At 35.1% G+C, this 26,415-nt stretch overlaps 2 protein-coding genes across 5 annotated transcripts in view; both read right to left on the bottom strand.

Moving 5' to 3' along the window:
• tfap2c (transcription factor AP-2 gamma (activating enhancer binding protein 2 gamma)) lies at positions 1-21,337 on the bottom strand. Of its 4 annotated transcripts, none has more exons than XM_022675615.2 (7): positions 21,209-21,337; positions 15,382-15,843; positions 14,536-14,584; positions 9,531-9,747; positions 6,285-6,403; positions 3,576-3,717; positions 1-1,617 (listed from the first exon to the last, which is right to left on the bottom strand). In XM_022675615.2, the coding sequence occupies exons 1-7, from the start codon at positions 21,242-21,244 to the stop codon at positions 1,320-1,322; spliced, it is 1,323 nt and encodes a 440-aa protein (XP_022531336.1). In that variant the 5' UTR covers positions 21,245-21,337; the 3' UTR covers positions 1-1,319. The 4 variants fall into 4 exon arrangements, with proteins under 4 accessions (XP_022531336.1, XP_022531337.1, XP_022531334.1 ...); XM_022675616.2 differs by having other exon boundaries at positions 15,382-15,840; XM_022675613.2 differs by lacking the exon at positions 21,209-21,337 and adding an exon at positions 17,411-17,768.
• Positions 21,338-23,213: 1,876 nt separating this feature from the next.
• The window catches only part of rtf2 (replication termination factor 2), a 51,980-nt gene continuing 48,778 nt past the window's right edge, over positions 23,214-26,415 (bottom strand). The window contains exon 9 of the mRNA XM_007252676.4: positions 23,214-25,656. Within this exon, the coding sequence (XP_007252738.2) occupies positions 25,472-25,656 (185 nt within the window). The 3' untranslated portion in view covers positions 23,214-25,471. The remainder of the gene's footprint in view (positions 25,657-26,415) is intronic.

Below are 26,415 nucleotides of genomic sequence, written 5' to 3'. Positions count from 1 at the left end.
AAGAGTGTCATTGTTGTTGTTGTTTTTTTATTATTATTATTATTATTCTTTGACCTATAGCTTTAAAAGACTTTTACACAGATATGAAAAGAAAATCATCATCATCCCCAGGGCCTAACCACTATATGATAAAAAAAAACACTAACCCGTTTATAAAAAGTTTAACACATCTGTCTGAAAGTTAAACCATACACCAGAATTGTACCAATATTTACAAATCCCATTAAATTACAACATAAATTAGAAAATATTTACAATTAGGGCAAGATATGTGGAAACATTTCTAGTCCAATTCAACTAAAAGCATGAAAAGAGGCACTATATTTACAGAAAACATATACAATTTCACACGTAATACACACACACACACACATACATACACACACATATGCATACGCCTAATGTCTCAGTCTGATATCAGTCTGATCTTCTCTGAATCAATAGAATCAATCAGATTTAATCAGATAACTGGACAAGATTTGTTCAGCTCTGTATTTTCAATGGCTGGAAACTAAAGGAAGACTTCCAGACAGTTACTGGCCCTGAAACAGCATTTGAATTTCACCCAAAATGTGTCTCTTCAATGCCTTCAGGGTCATTTCAATCTCATAGTCAAACTCATTGACTATAATGATCTTGAGAAGAGCCACACACACACACACACACACACACACACATACACAAAAAACACTCGTCCATGCTAACAATACTCCCACAGACAAAAAGAATTACAATAACACTGCATCCAAATGAAGTCAAGCAAAGAGTTCTCCAGATCTCAGCAGATCTCATGTCCTCTGCATGTTCAACAGGGGTTCAGCACCAAGGAAGAAGACAAAAAGGGGCTTCCTCTTCATGAAAAAAAAAAAACACACAAAAATAATATTTCCACATAAACTCTTGAAATGGTATCTGGAATTGAAAGAGACGAGCCTCCATATTGTTTGTGTTGAGCCGTAGACGTGTAGAGGTGTGCAGGTCTACGTGCATGTCACTGAAATTCGAAGAGATTTGAAGAGATTCGAATAGTCGTAATCGTCTATTTCAGCCAATGGCCACTCAAGAAGGCGAAGTACTGTGAAGGGATGAGTTCTGGAAGACCAAGATCTGAAGGAAGGAAGGAAGGAAGGAACAGGCTGAACTGAGCGATGCCCAGCGTCCATCAAAACCGAGCGGATATTGCAGAACCGAACCATTAACAACGACTACAGCGACAAAAATCAAAAAATGCAACAAAGTCAAGTGTAGTCCATGAGACACGAGGGCCTGCATGCTCCTCAAAATGTTCCCATCCAGTCCAGCTTCACCAGTTCACCAGTTCACTTTCTGTGCTTGTCCATCTTGTCCGTGGATTTGCTACCTCCATCTGAGGAGCCCTGCGAGGAGTCTCCGCCCACGCTCAGGTACATTTTGTCCACCTGCTTGAGAGCCTCGTTGAGGTAATTCTGCAGCGAGGTCATGGCAGCGCAAATGGCCGGAGAGCCGAAGCCGTGAGTGATGAGGCTGAAGTGGGTCAGGCAGCCCTGGATCCCTGGCTCCAGAATGGGCGCAGGCCGAGAGTTACCCAGCGGAGAGCGATCCTGGGTTAGAAGGTCAGTGAACTCCTTGCAGATTTGTCTAGAGGTAAAGAAAACACATATTTGTATCATTAGTCTCATCATTAGTCAGTATACGCAGTTTATTTAAGGTGAGACATAATAAAGAATTCATTACAAATTACTATAATACAGTTGGTATATGAAATAAACCATATTTTTCCTTTTTGGGAAATCTACTTACAATATCTCACCCTATTAGTCAAAGTCAAAGTCAAAGTGGTTTCTATTGTCATTTCAGCTATATACAGAGTACACAGTGAAACAAAACAACGTTCCTCCAGGGACCATGGTGCACATAAACACAGTGTAGACAGAACAATAGTGCAACAGTACAAAAGTGCAGACAGACAATACAACACAATACAGACAAAGAATAATAAATAACAAGACAGTGTGCAAATTATGCAGTGTGCAAAAAGTGTGCAAAAAAGACCAGTGAGGTAGTAATTACCTCTATTACACAGTGTGCAATAGAGTCCAGTAGAGTCCAGTGAGGTAGTAGTGGTTACAGTGGTTTTACAGTGTAGAATTGTCTATTAATTTTTTTTTTTTAACCTACATTGTTTAGATGTTAAAGAAGGATATCAAAGTCTATTAATCTGCTCAGTTTAAATTAGTGATGCACCTTTACTATTATTTCCCTTTTGATACTGATGCCACATTTTCAGTTAATTTTACAGTATCTGCTAATATCAGACACCAATACTGATACCAGCTCTAAATAAACTACTCAATAAATGTCTATAAATCCTGATATTCATAGTGCTCAATTTTTTTACAGCTTATCTTTTGGTAAAGGCACTATTTTGAATTACAAATAAGATATAATTAGCTTGAAAAACAGCATTTACTGGTTAAGACAAGCATCATCTAAAAGCATGCATTTGCATCAGTAACTGCTTCATGGTATCAGTGCTATCTATTGCAGATAACAACACAATATACAGTAGGTATCACTGCAAACACAAGTTTATATCTAACTTCTGAACCTTTGAACCATTGAATCTCAAGCTTTATATTCCATTAAGACTAGGTCTGTATTGTCGGATAATATATTATCTCAAAAATAATTGTGCTACACGCAAAAATATAATTATCAGATCAAATCTAATGATATAATGATAATAAAATAGCATAATAATGTGCTTACACCCTTTTAAAAAAGCAGTGAATGTTTAATTATTAAGAATAGATAAATAGAACGATAAATACAATTAAAACACTGGTTTTAAAAATGCCAACATAGTGCATTCCTAGTATTATTCATGAAAATGGGCTCTCATTGATAACAAAAACATAACAGAGAAATATTGACATTATCAAAAATTATTATCTCAGAAATAATTGCACTTATTGCAAAAAAAAATATGACTATCATTTTATGACCAATGATATACTGATACTAAAATGGCATAATAATGTTTTTGTACCCTTTTAAAAAAGCAGTGAATGTTAAATTATTAAGAATAGATAAATAAAACGATAAATAGAATCAAAACACTGGTTTTAAAAATGCCAACATAGTGCATTCCTGGTATTATTCATTAACATTAACATTATCTAAAATGATTCAAGTCATTTTATGCCTATATGCTGTATTGTGCAATACACTGATGGCGTAATTATCGTGTCAGGTCTAATTAGGACACAGACACAGAAATTACAGGTAATTCAAGTGTCAACTTCTATAATAATACACAGGATAACAAATACAGCTATTGTTTTTTTTTGTTTTTTTGTTTTTTCAAAAGCAATCCCAGGCACTACCAGAAGTTTGTCGTCTGCCATCTCCCAGATACGTTTTAAACTTAAAATGACATAAATTCTACATTTCTACTTGAGTGCTTCCAGTCTAGGCTCAATTCCTACAAATGATGTGGAATTTTGAACGAGTCGCATTTCACTAAAATGGAAAAAAGGGCAGAATGGTTTGTTAGCAATGTTGCGAATGGAAAAGTTGAGAGCGCTGTAACTCACTTGGCTGCCAGGAGCATGTTCTTGCGAGAGTTGATCTCATTGCGTTCTACGTGCGGCCGCCCGAGGTACTCGGCAACGGCCTTGGCAGGAAACTCCGTCTCGCAGACATAACCAAAGTCCCGGGCCAGGTGCACGGCCTCACCTGCAGATGTTAATCAGAGGTGAGTCAGGTTCATAAGACATGAGCAAACGAACATGACTCATCATTTGACCGAACGGTTCCACAACTCAGTGAGTCAAATACAAATTACACCACGGAACAGAAGGAATCGGTTTTCAGCTGGAGGGAGAGAGTTGAGGAGTTACTCAGATGAACATAGATGTGGCTGTATCTTCTCCAGGATAAGAGGGTGGTCATACTGCACGCCGTTAATGGGCTTATGTAGCTGAAGGCACCAAACAGTTCCACAAACCCAACAGAGGATCTTATTGATAGACCGCACATTACTCCGGAGTCTCTCCGTCTTTAAGGTCAGTCTCTCCTCTTGGCGAGCAAACACATGATAACAAGCCCCAATTCAGCTTTGAAGGTCTCTAAATAACACAGCCTTGCAGTTATGTTCCTGTTCTGATCCCCTCATCCCATTATAACAGCGAGCGCGGCGATAGTACAGAAGACGAGGAAGCGTATTCTGCGTAGCTGTGGGCACTAGCTAGCTCACTCATGATCTTTAAATTAACATCTCCATGACTCACTGCTTGAATATACTCTCGCGAAAGGTAAATCTCCAGACGAAATGTCATGAAATTAAAGCATCTGTTAGCACATGTCCTCAAGGTTCATTTGCACTACTGAGTTGAACCAACCAACCAAAAGAAAGTTAAAAATAAGGGAAAACAAGCATAGTTTGCATTTTAAGACTGAGAAGTAACAGCAATAAGAGTGAACGCTTGAGATGGCTAAGCCAGTACATGTCATTGTCTCGCATGATGAATAGCTCCACTGCAGAAGATCTGCTGGAATTTACAAGCCCGGCTTTTTATGAGCCTATTCTTGCTCTTCAAGTTTGAGGCAGCTGTTTGCTAACCCCAAAACGTCAAACAAAACATCTTCTCACATGACACACACACTCTCTTATAGGCTTTCTCCACTTCTGATGAAAGCTAGGCTGGAAAGAACGCTGGAAGAGGCTCCAGTACGATGATTTTGGTACGAGCTTAAGACAAGCGAACAGTAATACGAGCTGAACAGAAGTGACAATTCTATCAATGCTATCGTGTTGATTACAATACTAGAATACTGTCTGGGGCAAATTACAATCAGTCACATAGCATTAAACTGTGATTAAAATGTGCGTGCAGAGAATAAATAAAAAAATTAAAAACACTACAGCCATTTGGGCTGGAACATTGATTATAACTGACCGTTAGTGTTGAAATGTGGTTGAATTAATGTGATGAAATAAAGTTGTGCTTTCAGTTTTGAAAATGTGGAATGGAATCAACATATTGTAGAACATTTATTCTATTTTTGAGTAGAGGACTACTTCAAATATACCTAAATTAATGTGTTAAACAACAACAAACTGTAACAAAATTAACAAAATGTAAAGTTATTGACCCAACTTTCTGGAGTTAAGTAACTTCTGCTCCAGATTAGGAATTAGATTAGGACATTTGGTACTACTTTAAAATAAGGCTCCTTTATAAATAAGGGTTTATAAATAGTTTATAAAGGAGTTTATTAATGGTTAAAGTAAGTTGTAAATACTTTAAAAACATTAACAAGCACTAAATAAACAATTAAGAAAGAACATAGAAAGAACAACAGTGACAATGACTAACATATCTAGAAAATAATACAGAGAGTGAGAGAGTTTAGTCGTTTAACATGTTATTATAATAAAATAAATAAAGTTATTAAATCTGAGGTTTAACAGTATAAATGAATGTGGAATCACTATTTGGTACACAACATGCCACTGTTGCCTGCTCTATGTATGTGATGTACCTGCTTGTTAATTGTTGGTTCATAACATAATCAATAACCATTAATAAACTCCTGTATAAGCTATTTATAAACCCTTTATAAAGGAACCTTATTTTAAAGTGGTGCCGAATATACTGATTTACTGGTACCACTTTAAAATAAGACTACCTTTATAAAGGGTTTATAAATGGTTTACAATTAGTTTATAAATGTGACTAATTAGGTTGTAAATGCCTTAAAAATCATTAATTACCAGTCACATACATAGAAAGGGCAACAATATAGATGGCTGTGGGTTCACTATTTGGCAAACTACAGGTCATTGTTGCCCTTTCTACGTATGTGTTATAACTGATTATTAATGATTTTTAAGGCATTTACAACCTAATTAGTAACTATTAATAAACTAATTGTAAACCATTTATAAACCCTTTATAAAGGTAGTCTTATTTTAAAGTGGTACCGATTTACTTTGATACTGATTTGTCTTCTTTAAAATTCTGTTTTATTGTACAGCACTTTGGTTGACCCTTTGGATGACCTTTAAATGTGCTTTATAAACAAATAAATCTGACTTGACTTCAATCTGAAGAAGTTTTTCAGCATGCAGTTTTTTTCTTTTTAATGCCTGTTGAATCTCTACATATAGAATCACTGTCTTTATTAAGCCATTCACTTTCTAAGAGTGTTTACTGTAAAATAAGAAGTGAATAAACACTGTACTGTAAAGTCAAAGCCATTTAAAAGGGAATATTCATCAAGAATTCATTAAGCCGTACCTTCTACTAGCGCTGTTAGCAATGTGACATTAGCCGCCTTCCTGCGACCTGCTGGTAAATTCAACCCGATCTTATCCAGCTTCTCTCTGAGGGATCGTCCGCCGTTCTTTGACTTAGCCCTGTGTGACAAAACAAACTATATGTTAGTGATTCAATCCAAAAAAGCAAGCAGAAACACTTTTTTTTGGAGTTTTGGCCATGAACGTTATTTTTGTCTTTTATTACTGTAGTTTACTATATAAGGGAGACAATGTAAAAAATACAAAAAAACACGGTCACATAATAAATAGCAGCAAAACTGCAGAAAAAAGAGGATAAATGAAGCTACAGCTATAAAGCCTTTGGAGTGAAAATACACACACACACACACACACACACAAACAAATTCCCCACTTAATTGAGCCGCTTCAGTTTTCCGCATGACTAGGCTTGGAGGCCTGGCGTTGCCCTCCGCATGGCGGGTGAGAGAGAGGCGACATCTTTACCCCCCCCCCTTACTGCCCCCTCAGCCATCACCAACATCTCTACATGACCTACTTATAATAATGTCTCTGAGTGGGTGACTACATGTGCATATGTATGTGTGTATATATATATATATATATATATATATATATATATATATATATGCTTACAATTTTCAGGAGCCACAAAATGTTCTATATGTCTTTTTACTGGGTAACACTTTACAATAAGGGTACATTAATTAACAGTACTTACTGCATTTAATTCTTAATTGACACTAGTTAAGCCTCCTATTATGTTCTGGGTCAAATTGAACCGTTTTAAAGTTGTTAAAAATGTTAAAAGTATTTTTTTTTCAGTATAAAACTTCTTCTGCTTGCCTTAATTAGTGTAATCAACATATAATAACATATGAAAATGGTTCATCTCACATGTTTGCAACCACCCCCTGCAAGAACTAAAACCTGCAAAATTGCAATGTTATGTTTCAATGTTATGTATCATTTGTGTTTTATACGTTGGTCTGTTAAACGTAATAAAGTAGTGTAACATTTAAAAAAAGTTGGAACATGTATTTTTCTTACGAAAAACGAGTGAATTATCCTAATTGAAGCATTACCTGTTAGAGGTAAGAAACACCATTGCACTAAATATTGATAGAATAATTAGTAATGGAGTTAATAATGAAATATTTACACTGCTTGTTAGAATTTTGTTCTTCACTTGGATAATTAAACTTGAATTAGGTCAAATTGACCTGGGAACATCGTTGCTGTTCCTGACAAATGAGCATAACAGGAGAGTTAAGAGCTTAATAATAATTACGCATTGTTTTAATTTGTTTTTATCTATTATGTATCAATTCATTTTTATTTACAGCATTCTTATAGCATTATAAAAATGGAGTAATGCTTAATAATGTCAAAATCAGTGTTAATAAATATTTAGTTGAGGCATTACTTTTTATTACTATTTAACAATGTTTATTACTGCCATGCCAATTAGCATTTGTGACCCTTCTTGTAAAGTGTTCCCATTTACTGTTATTACTGTAATCGGATTTAAGATAAGTAATATATTAAGATTATTATTAAAGCTGTAAATGAAAGAGTGTGAGCATTCCTGTCAAAACTTGCAAGTGAACACAAGTTAAGTTATCTTTTTATTATCTTAAATGTGAGATCTGGAAATATCACTATTTCTATTTGATTTCCCTGAATTAATATGTGAGAAACATGGTATAATCTATACAAAATTTACGTTAACAATTACAGCGTTTAACAGACGCTTTTATCCAAAGTGACTTAAAGTTATTTCTATTACAGAAGTGGGCCAATGTAATGTATTGTTAGGAGTCTTGCCCAAGGACCTGCGATTGAGCACCAGTCCCCCACATGGGTAGCTCAATGGCAGGGGGTGGTGTTATCCACTACACCACACCAACTTACCATGACTTTTGTACATGATACATAAGGTTATATATATATATATATATATATGTAGTTTCTCTAATTGTGTTAAATTAAGAAAATAAACAGTAACAGTTTAATAGATTTAATAGTATTCAGGCTTTTGCATTGGCTGTATATTGTCTTTATGATAAAAAAAATACATTTTCTCAAGATTTCATAATGAATGATGTTTTAAATGTCTTAAAATCAAATATATTTACACTGAATTCCACTGAAAACTAAGCTTTTTTTTTTTTTTTACCTTCTGCTATTTGTTTTGACGATCAGGCACATGTGTGCAATGATCGCACATCCTGTCATCCAAGGTATAAAAACAAATGAGTGTGCACTTGTGTGTGGATGTGTGTGTGTGTGTGTTTAACACACACGGGAAGTGAAAAACATGCATTTCCAGCAAAAAAAAAAAAACACCTTTAGACATCAGAGCTTCTGTGATAACCCCCATCGCTCTCCATTTCCCTCAACACCGCTCATGCTGACATATGGGGCACAAGGTCAACTGTTCAGCTACTGTTAAAATCAGCCATGCAACCCCCCCAACCCCCTCGACCCCCTCTGACCCCCCCAAATCCACCTACACAGGCAATGATCCCCGTTATTCCCCTACCATCACACACAGATATTCACATACTGCTACAGAACCCAACAGATCCAGATCTCTAGTATGCACAGTGTATGGGATAGTTTTAATTAAGCGATCAGTCATTGCTTTGTACAGTAAGTAACATTAAATGATGATTAAAAACCAAATTACCAAAATTACAAAGAAAGTACATATAAAAATAGAATAATTTGCTTACTGTTCCTTTTAATTCCTGATAAGAGTGTCATCCTATACTTGTTAGTGATTAATTCTATAGATATGCACCAGAAATACCTTTAAACACAATCTCAGTAACAAAGAAGCAGTGTGTAAGACTGGTGGAGGATAACATGCAAAGATGCATAAAAAATTCAAGTCATTAAAACCCGGGCTATTCCACCTAATATAGATTTTTTTAACTCTTAAAAAAGTAATCAATTTCTCATTTTCTGCAAATAAATGCTCTAAATGACATATAGAATAAAAAAAATCAATGTTCATTTTACTCAAACATATACCTATAAATAGCAAAATCTAGATTTCTTTTGATTTCTCTTGATTTTTGTCTACAACTCATCTCCCACTCCACACCAAAACACACAAAAGGCATTAATTGTGGTAAATACAAGATTTAGACAGTGACTAAATCATTGCAATGTTCCTGAATTTAAATGATCTGTATATATTTTTGAATGTTTTACTGTAGGACAGTGTGTGTTTCCTCACCTGCGTAGTACTCCTCCAAGCAGAGAGGCGTTGAGACACTCAGGGGGGGACAGACGTCTCTGTACCTCAGCTACGGTCACTTTGTATTTGGAGGTGGAGCTGAGGAGAGAGAGGCGCCCAGGAACTGAGCAGAACACTTCTGTGGGATTGGACACCATACCCAGCAGGGACTCCTTCTGGAAGGGAAGACCCATTGGGTTTCCCTTGGGGAGGGTCACTAGGAAAAGAGAAATAGAAGAGAGAAATACAATTATACTCAACCCAAGTGTTGTAGTGATGCAATTAATAAGAACAAAAAGCAGACAATTATTTTTCTTCTGTATAGTTAAATTTTTAGTTAAAGGTATGAATTAGTTAACAGCTTTAATAGTATTATTATGTGGGTAATGAATCAGGTTAAACTGCACCTGAACAGCTGTTTAGTTTTCAAAAATAGGAGTTGGCTCAAGTCAATGTGGTCACTTTCTATGGAGGGATTTTTTGGGGTTGTTTGATGGACAGACAATGATTTTTTTTAGCATTATGATGCTATTCATGAACAATATGTTCTAGGAAGGTATATGACTTTTAATTTAACCCCTTCAAAATACTTTCCTACTTCCAACAGATCACTGCTTAAGCATGCACTTTAAGGGAGATAGATAATTTAATAACACCTGAACATTCCCTGCTAATTCCTGGTTGGAATAAAGTCGTTTTGCCTTGTTTTAGGAGTAACCAAACATGCAAAAAGCACAAGTCATGCAAAAAGCAAAGCAAGTAAGAGTTAAACAGGATATTCAACACTCAACACCTATAGGACTAGTAACCCAAACCAAAGCCAAACACTTAAAATGTCTAATACTTAAAATCTGCTTTAGTTTGACCAGAAGTCAGATGTAAAAATCAAGTACCAAACGTAGCTTCAACTAAAACACTAAGACTTAGATGCTTAACAAAAAAGACTGTGCTAAAATAAGCTCTTTAAATAAGCCCATAGAGGGAATGGCTGGTTCTTTTATTACCTTTATTATTGTAAAAGAGCTTCTTAAACAGCTTTCTTAAACTTTTTTGACCCTTTGAAAGATCTTCACATATTCTTCGCATCTCTTTTTAAAATCTTTTCCAAAAATAGTTCCTCAATGGAACAATTCTCTCAAAGACCTCTTTATTTTTTAAGACAGTCTAAGACTACACTTAATCCGCGTCAGGAAAAGCGAATCCGTAACCGTAACGGTCGCAGAGAGAGCCTGCCCTGCACATTACTTCCAGACAAACAGGAAACATTACTAATAACTTCATCAAAAACAGCAAGAAAGCACCTCCCCCCCCCCCCCCCCCCCACCCTCCAGTGTCACTGAAAGAAATCAAGATGTCGGCCACCTCACAGTTACAACTCTCAAGCACACCAACCAGCGAATGCTGAATCTCAAAAGCAGGATGGGTGGTCGTTTAGGACAAAACGGATGTTTGTGTCCTGTGGCGTTCCAGCATGGGCAAACGCCATATGGCATTAATAAAATATGCACAACTCAGGACCATTTAGGGAAAGAAAATAGATGATGTAGATGTTTGACTAGTAATCCGTCGCCGTTTGATGTTCAGAGTTTATCAAATGGTTCTTTCTCTGCCCAAAGCAGAGAGTCAGATGGTCGAAAAAGTCATTGAGATAATAAATGTGAGCCAAAATTGTGACTTATGTAAACCATAATAGAAGCCCACGCTCTGCCAGAGCCATCCATACTATAATCAAGTCTTCAAACGTATTGGCGTAAATGTGTATTTGTCAAGATGCTTCACGGAGTTAAAAGCGACTCTAAATTACTGACTGACAAAAATGCACGCCAGGCCTGTCAAATCGACTTGTGGTGAAAACATCCCACGGTGGATGAACAGAGACACAATAAATTACATTGTATAAAATGGCCTAGTAAAGCTTTGCCCATTGATTCCTGCTTCTGGTCCCTAAAAAAAATACAGCCCTGTAAAATCATTCTCACATGATGGATATAGTTATAAATATATATGTTTTAAAGGAACGGATCAGTAAAAAATCTGATTTTTTTTTTTTTTTTATCTGAGTTTCTATTCTAAACACAGTCAATCAACCAAGGCGTTTGATGTTTGATGTTTGAAGTTTGATGTTTGAAGTTGGTGCATGTTTAGCATGTTTAGTTTTGACAACTAGAACCACTGATGTAACAAAAAAATCCTTGACCTTTGTTAACCTTTAACCTCTAGTCATCTAGTTCATTTCTTTATTTATTTATTTATTTAGTTTTAGTGTGTAGTTCAAAATGTGTATATTTGTCTTTACTTATAAGAGATATGCCAACTTTTGCTAAATATGTTAAATGACTATTTTAATACATTTTAAAGTTTAAAAAAAGTTCTCAAAGCTGAGTAAAATAGAAAAGAAAGAAGTATCTGGTCCAAACATGTTCTTAAATAAGAGCTTACATTTTTTAGGAACTGTTCTGTGCTGCATTTTGTCTAAAAAAAAAAATCTAAGAAGTCTTTACATTCATTTTATTCTGTAAGCTAGCTGTGCAATGTTTTAAAAAAGCATCATTGTCAATCTAAATTGTGTTTATTTATCTCTATGTTTGTGTGTATGGACAGGATTAAGTGCTAATTAAAAATGAACAAGACATGGCAAGTGTGGCATGGGATTAAAGTTAATTATTGCAATTATAATTTTTGTTCTTTGTTAGTTGTATGCTAGAATTAGTTTCACTTTCACAGGTGGAGTTTAGTTTGAGGTAATAATTAAATAAAGCTGAATTTGCCTATATACTTTGTATACTTGCGTGTAAGAGGCTGGAGTGTAGGAACGCAGCAGGAAATGTAATGCCTAAGGGAATATGGGACTGTAAACAGTTTGGGAACCACTGGTCCTTTAATAAAATGCTGAGGCTTTAAAGTGTGACCCGTCACGAGGCAGTCCACTTCACTGAACCAACAGAAGTGAATGAAATTTAATGCACAAAAAAGCTTTAATTTATTTAAGCTCTTTAAATTCTGAACAGATAGAATTCACCTTGAGAAAAAAAAAACGAATAGCAAACTAATCCTGTTAACTGACACAAACCCATCAAAATCTCACTTAAAGTCACTTAAAGATGTGTATATTTGTCTTCAGTTACGTAAGACATGGCGTTTAATTTTTTATCTAGTGTAAAACAACTATTTTAATACATTATAAAGTTTAAGAGCGGTTCTCAAAGCTGAGTAAAGTAGAAAGTTCTTAAATGAGAGCTTAATTTTGTTAGAAACTATTATGTGTCATAAAAAAATAATAATCTTATAAGTCTTTACATTCATTTTATTCTGTAAGCTAGACATTCAATTCCACAGTTATTTTACAAATACAGTCCCTATGTTAAGAAGGCCATTGCTGCCATCTAGAACCTGTGTTTATTTATCTAGATATTTGTATGGACAGGATTGAGTGCTAATTAAAAATGAACAAGACATGGCAAGTGTGGCATGAGATTAAAGTTAATTATTGAAATTATAATTTATGATCTTTGTTAGTTGTATGCTAGAGTTAGTTTTGCTTTCACAAGTGGAGTTTAGTTTGAGGTAATAATTAAATAAAGCTAAATTTGTCTTGTTCTTCTTTCACTTTTTTTTTTTAAATATCCAGGTCGAACCAGAACGAACTCAGCCACGCCTCTGAAATGTGGGCTAAAAATCAAAACCTTCACCCTGACCAGTTCAGTCCAGGATCTTCTGCATCTCGCTGAGTCAAAAAAACATTTCGTGTCACAACACCTGACTGAGCTAACTAGCTGTGCTCTGATGGTGCCACACCCGAGCACTGTTGTTTCACGTTTCTCTGATTCGCGTGACTCTGCCGAGGCGGTCAGCTCTGACAGCACTCAACGCTCATTCACCTCAGCAAAGAGCATTAAGCTGGCTGAACAAAGATGGCCTGGGCCTCCTCTCTCTCTCTGAGCCAACAGAGCATTTTAAAGATTGCCCAACTTCCACAAGTTGTAGGCCCGTCAGCCATTTTGAGAGGATTCCTCCTCCTGACTTTCCATTCATGCTGAAGGTGGACTACAATGCGAGCGGGATCAAACCCAGATTAGCTAAATGGAGCACGTGGGCAAAAGGGATAAGAGGGGAAAATTTGAAGCACAGCGTCCTTAGCCCTTCCCATTCAGACTCTCAGTGCTTTAAGCAGCCAAACATCGAAGTTAAGAGCAGTGTAACTGGTGCCATGTGTGCGTCATGTTGTTATTTTATGCCCGTTTCCGTGAAGACACTTCTTTTATGTCTTTTAGTCATGTATTGTTAACTTAATTTAATTTGATTTATATTAATTATTATTAAGAACAGTGGCTGGCATTCCCTAAAAATATCCTTAACCCATAAAAGGATCTTCCAGTGTTCCAGTGTATTATAATGATTAATATTATTAGTAGTTGTAATACTGTAGTAGTAGAATTAAATAGATGTGAACGAACGTTCAACATGTTGAGGATGTTTGAAATAAAATGCTTAAATGCACTATTCTAGAGAAACCTAAAAGTCAGAGTTTTTAAAAGAGATCAATGCCCCTAAAAGCTTACCTACATAAAACTTTAAGGGACTATAAATTTGTTACCTGATACCCAAGACATCATTTTACAGTAGTTTTACTCAAAAGATTTTGGTCTAGCATATGTGTAATTAATTATCGTGGAAAATGTGCATACACGCACCTAAAGAAGGGAAATGTTTAGTATTATTCAGTAATATTAACATAGCTTATCATTAAAATTCTCTAGATGACCGTTTAAGATCATTCTGAACTAAAACTAGCAGATGTCCTTGTCACTGTATCAAAATGTCAGGATAAACTGATCAATAGAAATGCTCCAAAATGACGTAAATATCATAAACAAAAAATAGCTCTTTTTTTGCAACCGAACAACCAACCAACCAACAACCGAAACAAATGAACTAACTAAGTCTTAGAGCAGCGTGACCTGTTTTTACCCTGACATTAAACATTTCTGAGAAAAATCAAACCTACCTTTTTTGATGACTGTCTGGTCTGCAATTACAATACTGTCATCCACGTGCTGAAAATAAATAAATTAAGAACAAAATTACTTAATGATTTACTTAATCACAAAATGAACAGCCTGTGTAAGAATACAATTTTAAAGTGTCCGAAAGCTCAAAGGTGTTCCCAGCTGGCACACAACCAATCTTCAATGTTAAAATGTGGTTGAAATATGATTAAAGTAATGTCTGTTGTTGTTTCAATGTTGAAACAAGGTTGAATCAACATTTAATGTTAAATGGTTGTGCAAATGTTCAAATTTGAGTGTTGAATCAACATGTCCTCAAACTTCTGCTTTTTAAATAAGCATTTTACATTTCAATACCATATAATTTCTAAAAACAGTTGGATGGAGGAATGAAAAAGTATTTTTATTCCATTTGCAGTAACTGCTTTTTGATTTAACACCAATTCTTCACCATACATGTGGGCATGTTCACGTTTTATTAGTTTTACTGTTGTGTTCCTGAGATCAGATGTTTAGTAATCAGATTGATAGTGGTGGGTGACTTTCTTTATACTACAGTAGATTTACTGCAGTAATATAAGTTTATTGTTTACACTGTTAACCATAGGGTTTTCTAGTTTTAGTGAGCTATGGTTTATTAAAGGTTGAATGTACAGTGTTAAAACAACGTTTCCATATTAAGGTTTATTCACTTTTCACAATAACAACGTTAATTCAACGTTGAAATGCCAGCTGGGTTCATTCAGAACTTTAATGTTGCATTGATTTTAGTTGTCACATCTTAATAATGGGAAATTTATTGCGCAACCTCTAATTAAAATCGAAAGATCTGGGTGAACACTTACTTCCACATCGTCCAGGCCATGCCCCATGTCGTGCATTGCCATGTTCTCGCCTATTGCCGACTCGATGCCGTGGATGTGCGGCGGCAGGAGCTCGGGTCTCCTGAATCCGTCCCTCCGCACGCCGGACGACCCCCCCTCCAAACCCAGGATCTGCCCGGCCAGCCCGCTGCGGCCGTGCCCCGCGATCCCGTCCTGGCTCTGGCGGCCGGGCCACCCCTGTTGCTGGTTAGAGGTTGGGGACTGGTGTATGGGGTTGATGTTGAAGGGGTCGCCGAGGTGGGCGTAGGGGTCGTTGGGCTGGGTGTAGGGCAGCGGCTGGTACGGAGGGGGGAAGTAGGGCGGCTGGAAGTCCGAGCCGGTAGGGTGCGACAGGGACGGAGCCGGACTGTAGAGGTGCTGACTGACCGCGGGCAGGTGGGGTAACCGGGGGTTCCCATTACTGCTGCCATCATGTCTCTCCTGCTGGAAATAAAAGAAAGGTGGAGGGGTTATAAAACTTCAACTCATACTTGACAGCGTGTCACGTTATTAAATAAATTCTGTGAAAAAAAATGTTTATGGTGTTTTCTTTACACTAGTTTTAAAAAAGGAACTCTCCAGTAAACACCAGCTGCAACTGGAATAAACCAGTTTTTCGCACCCAAGCCGTCAATTTTAAGGTTAGCTAGGTCAGCTAGAAATACACTTGCAGAGTAAGGGATTAAATGTTTTGAATATTGAAATTGATGCGCAACGTCTCCCAGTGATCAGTTAGTAGTAGCATGGTTTAGTTTTTTTGTTTGTTTGTTTTTGTTTATATATAGATAAAATGCAAAACAACTTTTTGTGCATCATTTAACTTGAACATCTCTATAATTAAAAATAATGTTTCGAAGTAAAACAAAGAAATGATATATAGTTTGTTTTGTCCTTTAAAATACTTTTAGAAATAATTTAACTTTAATCCTATTCATTTGTTTGTTTGCTTGTTCATTTATTCAGCGCAAAGACAACAAATAATCGAAAGATTTAATCTTTTTTTAATCTAACAAATTAGTTGTTGTTGTTTTTTTTGAAAAAAGGGCTACAAGTTGGTCACAAGTGGTTATTCCATGGCATCGCTGAAAGAATGTTTTGTATTTACTTACTTTTTAAATATTAATTATATTATATCTTTTAAAAAGACGTTTTTAAATAAGTTGTCTCCAGTAACTATATAATACATAACAAAGGACCACTTTTTATCTTACTAAAAAAATATAACATTTGTAACGATAATCTTCACTTGCTGTTATGTGGCCTTTTTTTATTTACAAACATGGCTCTTCGCGGTCCTGAAATCAAAAGTGCTTCTTTAATGGCATCGCTTAAAAAGAAACCCTTTGTAACAACCTTTTTAAAGAGTGTACATTATGAACACATGTGATATTGTATAGCACTTAGTCTGAAGCGGTCCCCCTGCGGCAGACTGTCCTCGCCTTGAATGGGATTGACATTGTTAAGGTGTCATTGTCTCTGCGATATTACTGTCACTGCAGGACAAAGAGTGAAGACCGCGGAGCAGATCGCCCTGCTCAGCTCACATTAGGCCAATTGTAGACTGAATAGGGACCAAATCAGCACAATAAAAAAACAAAAACAACAGACCACTTAAGACGCGATGTTGTAAGAAGAGCTTTGAAAGAACTGAACTTTTAAAAGAGAGTGCGTGTTTTATTTCTAATTTAGAAGCAAATATGAGCTTTGCTGTTGAATTACGTTTAACTAAATAAAATAAAAACTCTTAAATTAAAACTGTCATCAAAGATGCTTAAACAAAACAACTAAAGCCCTATGTGACTTTAGTAATGTTCTGATCCCAGAAGTTCTTAAAACACATCAGATCTCAGCACATGATCTTAGAACTTAGAAATCTTAAATTGCTGCAGTGAAGACCAACAAAAAAAAAGTTAAAAGACTTACTACGTGTTGCACAAACTCATAGCAAAGCCAACGCTACGTCTAATTTCTAATGAAATTTTAAAAAATCCCTACGGTCAACCACACTTACCTCGCAGTCATCCTCATACTTGACGTTATCTGCTAACTTCCACAACATTTTCTCTTCAGACCGAGGCGACTTTTACGTTTAGTTGTCTGCAGGTCTACAGTTTACTCCAGAGTGCGCAAAGCACGCGGTGATGAGATGCATCAACTGGCGGATTGGGCAGCCGAGATTGTGGAGAAGTGGACCAGCCAGACGCATGAAGCTCTGGACCTACTAGTCTACGGACTGTCGGGAGAATTATCGCAACTGCCAAACGTTGTGTTCCGGGAAGAAGCGACACGGGCGCGAGCTGCTCGCAAAAGCAACCTGACTCCCTCTGACGGCCAAGTCCCTCTGCTCTCCTCCTCTCGGCTCATCCCTCTTTAAATCTCGCCTCTGTATTCGAGCAGCTGCCGAATAGGGGCGGGGCTTCTCTGAGACGTGACAATCAATGACGAGAGCCTCGATTTGCCGATTGGCTCTAGGAAACGACGGACCAATCAGTGCGCTGTCCGCCTTCTTCACAAAGTTTGAACAACAAAACGGGACGCTTGAATTGTGTACATTACTTAAAACAGTTACTGTTATAAATCATGATAAGTGTTTTTATTATGATTATTATTATATATAATTAATATCATAACCACAAAATTACTAATATTATGATTACTACTAAATATATTACATAATATTATCATTAATGTTCTATTAATAAATGACAACAAATCACAAATAAACCTTAAAACTTTACTTACATTTAGACTCCTCTAAATTCAGCAGTTCAATGTTTAGTGCCAAGTTAACAATGTTTGCGTCCAATTCTATATTCTACTATGAACTAATGAACTATACTCTGTACCTCAGTAACTGCTTTGAACATATATATATATATAATATATATGTAATAGCATGTTACATATATTTGCAATTTATCCTGAACACACACACTTAGATTGTCTTGTGTCGGTATTGCACTGTTTAAAACATTGTCTGTATTTGTACTATATTTCTGCAACTTTTATCTATAAAACGTCCAATAAAACTTGATTACAAAAAAAGTCTAATGTCTGCTTTCTTTCATTGTATTTATCGTAGTATTTTAGTTTTATGTCAGACAAATTGTTGCACGTTTGCACCCTACGTTGTCTATATTGTACTATTTGTTCCATGTTGCTCTGTGTTGGTAATTTTATTGTACTTACTTAGATTTAGTGTACTTATACTCAGATGGAATGACAGTAAAAGCTTTTTGACTCTTGACTATTATATTTATATTTATGAGACGTCATTATTTTCATACATCAACTGTGCCATAAAATATTACATATTACAGAAAATGTAACCCTCAAGAACTCAATATTTCTTTTTTTTGTTTACAATTTGTCCTATTGTCTAAATTTACACGTTACCCAACACTGTGTGTTTCAGTGCGCTGAAACAACAGATTGGTGCGTCTAATTGACTAAATTTTCATTTTATATGATGTAGTCCCTTCAACACTTGAACATCAACTGAAAATCTTTTATGTTAGCGAAACTTTTTAGCGATTTTTTTTAGAAAAGGCAAATCATAACTTAATACATCTTACGTTTGATCTATGAGTAAATTAAATACAACCACTTCCCAAACATCTTTCTCTGATCCCTCCGGCAGCTGCATTTGTGTGATATACATTAAGGGGCACGCGATATAATCCCGAAGATTACAAGCAGACAGTTAAAATAATGAAACCGCCGAGAGGTCAGCTGTGTTTTAAGAACGGTGTCTTCCCATCAGCATTTGATGTCGCTATAACACCAGTGAATCCCATTTAAGCCCTGAGTCTATAAGCCCTTGGCTGTTTACATGCGGAGGTAGAGCACGGTCTGCTGGATCACTGCAAGAAGGTGCATCGCTTAACCACTAAGACTCACTCTCTAATCTTAATCACCGTTTTTGGTGGAGCTGCTAGGCTGAGCAAAGCTGCTGCAGGAAACCAAAGACCAGCCGAGCTTAGAAAAAAATACATAATTAAAAAGAATAGCCTACCACAATCAGTGAGATCTGTTTTTCATTTTGCAGTCAATGTTAGGATACAATTAAAAAAGTATAGCTTACTTAAACCTAAAAAACCCAAAAACAAATGTGTACACTTTTAACAATTAAGATGCCTTCATTTTTTTTTTTTAATCAGCGGCGCATGTGAAGAATCACTTTTTGCTCCATACAGAATCATGTCTCTAATAGAGATGTGTAAGTTTGAAGAACTCCCGACTAACATAAATGTTGTTTTGTTATCTTATTTTTTCCCCTACAAATGTAAAGGTTCCTCACACTCATCTTTTTGAAACATTAAACGTAGGTATTTTATGGGATTGCTTAAAGAACCAGTTGAAGCACCTTTTAAAAGAATCTACTCAAATTCTCCTGATATCCCTCCAGAACGATCAAAACGACAAAAAGATCCCTGAAAAATCCTTAAGGGTTCTAAAGTCCAGCATGCGCTTCGTGCATTATGTACGGCAAGTGAATTCGGTGACCTTTCAGCAAAATAATTTAAACCACTATGAAATATAACACGATTTTCCAACGTTAAATTAACATCAATCTTAGCTAAATTTTTATCATTAGCAATTTTACAATATTTAGCAAAACATACAAAGTTTTTGTATAGAATTGCTGTAAATATGTAATTCAATATTCGGGGCTTTCATGGCCTAAAGTTCTTAATCTGTAAATATTTACAGTTTTATGGTGGATGGCGTAAAAAAATGTAAATTTTGGCAAATCCCACTAAATCAAGATAGCTTCTTGCATTTTGTGGAATTTAATTCAATTTTGCATATTTGTCTAAACCGTGCATATAATATGACTTTATATAATAAACACATCTTATCAAATAAAGGCCTCCAGTATAGTCAAACTGAATTAACAATCCAGCTTCACTCTGTAGGCCTTACACTTTTTTCAAATAAAAGTGCTACATAGGGTTTATTTGAGCGTTATTATTTCCAAAAGGAACAATGTGTGTGAAAGAGATGTGAATTCGAACAAACATATTCAGGTTTGAGTTAATTAAATCTTTAAAAGAAAAAGTTATTTACACTTATAGATTATTAAGAACTCTTCGCATCTTAGAATTTTGACTTATATAGCTTCATTTTCAAACTGCATTTATGTGCTCCTAGAGATTTCAAAAAATGCTGTACATATTTTACAATACTTTAAAGTATTCTAAATTTTTAGAGATTAAATTTTCGTTAAATCGTATAATAACCGCGTCTGAATCTGAAATAAGATAAATGGCTTGCGTAGATGTCGGGACGCCTAACACAAGTAACATACGTCTAGAGTTAAAATGTTTTACATGTAATATATACTTATAAATAATACAACAAACATTCACATGTAAAAGTCTGAAAATAGTTCATTCAATTTAATATTTTTTTAATAAACCCAATGTTGGTGGTATTTATTAAACTAGTGTGGACAATGTATGTGCAGTTTGTTAATAATAATTATTGTTCATATGTTCTTCTTCTTGTTGTTACTGGAAAAAACAATTAGTAGTGTTAGCAGCAGCAGTATTTGTTATTATATTACCACTGTTGTTATTACTATTGAGTTAATTTTACGGTAAAATTTCCCCATGGTTAGATTTATTAAAGCACGTCATTAAGACTTTTTAAATCCTGTTTTAAATCCACTTTAACAGAGATAACCAGCCGAATCCTGATGAGCAAAAGATGCGCCGAGATTTCGACCACAAACCAGCGTTTTTTTCCTTCAAAAAATAATGAAATATCAATAACTGCAATAACAAAATACTGAAACTAAACTTACCCTCCAGTCGAGCCTCTCTAATAATGACATCTGCATTGATGCTTCCACGGTCCGACAAACAGCAAATGCTGAGCTCGCGCTGAGGGAGAGCGCTCACTACACCTGGCTGGCGGCGCATGCGCGGACCATGACTACACCTGAGTGGAAGCGGCAATATTCTGCATGCCTCGTCTACCCGTTTTGCGGCAAACCCCGCCTTCCTGCGCTGCGATTGAATAAGCGGGTAAAGGAAAGGGGGTTTAGAGGCCTTGATTGTATGAGCGAATAAATACTAGCCAATCATAATATAGGGGGCGGGGCCTGTCTGAAAATCGGTGGATAATAAACTGTGCGTAATTTAGTGATGAGGCACTGCTCCAATTTTAAATATCGGTGTGCGGATAAGAGTGCAAATTGATTAAATTAATAACTTCTCTTATCTTTTTTTTATTGGCCATAACCCAAAACTAACTACACTGGCTACGACAAAATGTTAACTGTTTTAATTCAACTCTATTAAAAATTGCAGCTATATGTCTATAGTGTAAGTTATTGTGTGTATTGTTTATCCTGTAGAGTTATCTCAATTTTCTATTTAATTATTCTACTATGCGGTAAATATTGTTCTCTGCACACTAGTGAGAACCTACATTCACGTTCTTCACTCACCTGTACTCTGATGCGACAATAAAAATCCCGCAAAAATCCCAATTAAAGTATTAATTAATATTAAGATGGTACGAAAATGTTGGGACCGTTTAGTCACATTTACGTTTCAATAACAAGGGTGTCACAAACGGTTATTTGAACAATACCCAAAAATAACCAATTTTACTGCCACAAAAAAAAAAAACAACAGGTAATCACACCTCATACCATTAATGTTTGTAAAAAAAAAAAAAAAAAAAAGCTCCTTAATAAACTAAAAGGTTCCACACACTCATATCTGTTAAAAACGGTTGTTTAAAAAAGTACAGGGCTAAACATTGAGCAACACTATTAAATAGCAATATTCACGAAAACAATATTTTGTAGACGCTATATCATTGAAGAAATTATTGCAATACATAATATTACGGTCATAAAAATTAAATTGTATACAAAATAAATGTATACTTTATTCTTTACCTACTGCAGTCTGTGAACACTGTGTATGAAACCGCAATTATAACTATTGAAGCACTGATTGGCCAAGCCAGTCATTTAGCGTAACTGTTATATATGTGGACATACACACATACAAACAAACAACCGACGCGATTATCACGATTATCAAGTATTATTGAGGTCATGTCCACTTATTGTAAGATAAATCTATAACGCTCTCATCAAGACAGTCCTAAGCAACACTTAAACTTTGAACTGTGGCTTTAATAGTTTTTTTTAAGAGATTTAATAAAACAGTTCACCTTTAAGTTTTTAGATGTTTAAAAACAACCAAAAGTGACTAAACCATCTAAGTATTTAAACGATTGAAAACATGAGCTTAGTATAAAAACAATTCTTAAAAAAGCTGTTTAAGTGATTAAATTTCAAGAGAACCCCTGTATGTTATTTATATGAGTAGTTATATATATATATTTTTTGTTTTGGTTGACTTGTAAACCCACAGACTCATTACAACATTTATAGGCAATGAACTATAGGACTAGCATGTAGATCCACATGGTTATCAGGTCGATAGTGTTTAATTATAATACGGAGATACAGCACTTATTTTTATTTTTATTTTTTGTTTAACTTTTTAATGAACTCTTTTACTAACACCTTTTGTAATTAATTACACAAAAAAGCTACTTTACCAAAGCAAAAGCACAAAACATAACTGTAAAACCCGTAAAATGCAACAGTAAATTCTGAGCTTTTATACAAGATACTATTTATACAAGACTTTTTTTCTTTTTTTTTTTTTACAATTCCCGGTTAAAACATCTATCTGATCTTCAGAGCTCTATAAGGCCTGATAGCCAAAGTCAATGTTTTGCTGCCATCTTGTGGCCACTCAAATTAACACCAGGAAACAAAGTTGGGTGTTGAGTTTTATTTATAAATCACTTTGCTGTAAACTGCTGCACCTAGGATTACATATATTCTAACAAATAAGAAGCATATTATCTATCAGACTCAGACTATAGACAAGTGATTTAAACAATGCCAGATCTTGGGCTTCATGTACTAAAATTGCAGGCTTACAAAAAAGCTGCGTAGGCCACATTCCTACATCTGTGTGTTTCCTCATGACAGTTTAATTTTTTTAAATTTTTAAACTAAGTTTTAGCTATACTTACCGTAGTCTTAGTAGATGTGGACCCTGCAAAATTAGTTAGATTTCCTGTTTTAACACACCCACTGCAACTATGCAAGGAATTAACTAATTAGATAAAGCATGCCTGGAGCAGGAAAAGTACTAAAATGTGCAGAGCTGGGAGCCAGGCAAGGGTCTGGGAAATGCTGTTTCTAATATCACTCTAAAAAGCAATATTTAAATACACACAGAATTGCCAGTTCATTAGCTTCACCTACCCACTCTATCACACATTGGTCATTTTATCAGATACATGTACAGTTGCATCTCAAAAATATATCTGAATATTATTAAAAAAGTTACTTTAATTCAGTAATTCAGTTCAAATGTGAAACTTAAATGATATATAGATGTATTACACACAGAGTGATCTATTTTATTATATTGTTGAGGATTATGGCTTCCAGTTAATGAAAACCCCAAAATCAGAAAATCTGAATATTATATAAGACCAATTGGTGCTTATGGTAGTGAGAGCAGAGTGCCAAGTCCTGCTGGAAAATGAAATCCACATTGTGTTATATCAAGTCCAAAGTCAGTGCAGTGTTTTCCAGCAAAATCTTAAAGCACTTCATGCTTCCCTCTGCTGACAACTTTTATGTAGATGCGGATTTCATTTTCCAGCAGGACTTGGCACACTGCCCACACTGCCAAAAACACCAATTGGTCTTATATAATATTTTAATTCTCTGAGACTCTAATTTTTGTGTTTTCACTAGGTGTGAGTCATAATCATCAACAAGAAAAGAAATAAATGCATCTAAAACTCATCTATAATATATGAGTTTCACATTTTGAACTGAATTACTGAAATAAAGTAACTTTTCAATGATATTCTGTTTTGTTTTTTAGATGCACCTGTAGGTGCAGTATATAGTTTTCTGACTGACTTTATAGATTCTGACTGTAGTTAACCTGTTGCAGCCTCCCCTGCTACCTTATGCACCCACAAAAAAGGCATTTCAGTGACAAATTCATAGCAGTGGCTTGTTGGGATAAGGTGTGCAGGTGTAAATGTGGAAGATGTACCTGATAAAGTGTCCAAAGCTATGTCCATAAACTTGCATCTCTTAGTGATGCAGAATAAGCAGTGAATCAGGAGTCATGAAAAATGACAACAGAGCAGAAATTACAGATACAGGTGCATCTCAGAACGTTTGAATATCATTAAAAAGTTACTTTATTTCAGTAATTCAGTTTTAAATGTGAAACTCATATATTATATAGATGTATGAAACACAGAGTGATCTATTTTAAGTTTTTATTTCTTTTATTGTTGATGATTATGGTTTACAGCCAATGAAATCCCAAAAATCAGAAAATCAGAAAATTAGATTATATTATAAAACCAATTGGTACTTTTGTCAGTGTGGGCAAAAGTCCTGCTGGAAAATGAAATCCGCATCTCCATGGAAGTTGTCAGCAGAGAGAAGCATGAAGTGCTGTAAGATTTTGTGGGAAAACAAAACTGCACTGACTTTAGACTTGATAATAAAACACAGTGGATCAACACCAGCAGATGACATGTCCCTCCATACAATTACTGATCATCAGTGTTTTTCTGGAAAATCTTACAGAACTTCATGCTTCCCTCTGCTGACAACTTTTATGGAGCTATGGATTCAGAGTTTCACATTCTGAACTGAATTACTGAAATAAAGTAACTTTTTTATGTTTGTGGAATGCACCTGTATCACACACATTAAAAAAAAAAGAAATAAAGCAAGAAAAATAAGCCTCAAAAATGTTTGTCAAAAAAATTGAAATAAAACATGCAACAATAATGTTTAACCACAACAGTAATTTGAGAAGGATCATCATACACTTCTACCCAAAAAAACCTTATAATGTAAAATTATGGAGAGGGTTTATATAAAAAAAAAATCTGTATTGTAGGTAACAGTGTGCACAAACTAAAATATTCTTTCACACAATTCTCCACAAGAGGGCGCTTCCACACACTTAACTAAACACAACCCTCAAAAGTGGTAGGGAGTGTGAGTGACCCAGTTGGACAGCTGATCTTTGGTGCGCTTGGCAGAGCTGTGGGAAGTGAAGAGAGATTTGTAGGCCTCTGATTTCTCATCCATCTGCTGAATGGATCTTTTACTTCCTGCTGCAGCGACGGGCTTCACTGTTTTAGAGGAGCCAGAAGGTCCTGGAACTGTAAATGGAGAGAAAATGAGATCAAATGAGTTTATAAACGAGCACAACCTTTCACACTCCTGCAGTGCTCCACAGTGCTATCCAGAAGGAAGATAAAAGTTAGACCGTAGACTGATATGGGCAACACTTATTGAGCTACATGTGTAATACAACATTCCAGAAGTCTCGGCCATGGAGTTGTAGAGGTTCCTAAAGAAGTCCTGTGATAATCCATCAAATAAAGCTTTTTTATTCTTACATAGTTCCTGCAGATTTTGCAGCAGGGCTGGAACGTACAGTGGCATGAAAAAGGATTTGCACCTCGGATTTCTTTTTTTTTTTTGGTTGCTTTTTTGTCGTACTGATATTTTTCTAATTATCAAATAAACTTTAATATCAGACAAAAATAACCTGAGTAAATATAACATTTATTAAGAAGTAATTTTTATTAAAATAAATAAATAAAAAAGTATAAATAAATATATATAAATAAATATATATAAATATTAATAAATAAATATATATATATATATATATATATATATATATATATATATATATATATGTATGTATGTATGTATGTATGTATGTATGTATGTATGTATATGTGTGTGTGTATATATATATATATATATATATATATATATATATATATATATATATATATATATATATTTTTTTTTTTTTTTTTTTTATTTATTAATATTTATATATATTTATTTATATATATTTATTTATACTTTTTTATTTATTTATTTTAATAAAAATTACTTTTTTA

The sequence above is a fragment of the Astyanax mexicanus genome, chromosome 5 (assembly GCF_023375975.1).
Source record: "Astyanax mexicanus isolate ESR-SI-001 chromosome 5, AstMex3_surface, whole genome shotgun sequence".
NCBI lineage: Eukaryota > Metazoa > Chordata > Actinopteri > Characiformes > Acestrorhamphidae > Astyanax > Astyanax mexicanus.
The sequence above is the reverse complement of the archived record's forward strand: the minus strand, read 5'-3'. Positions and strand labels throughout refer to the sequence as shown.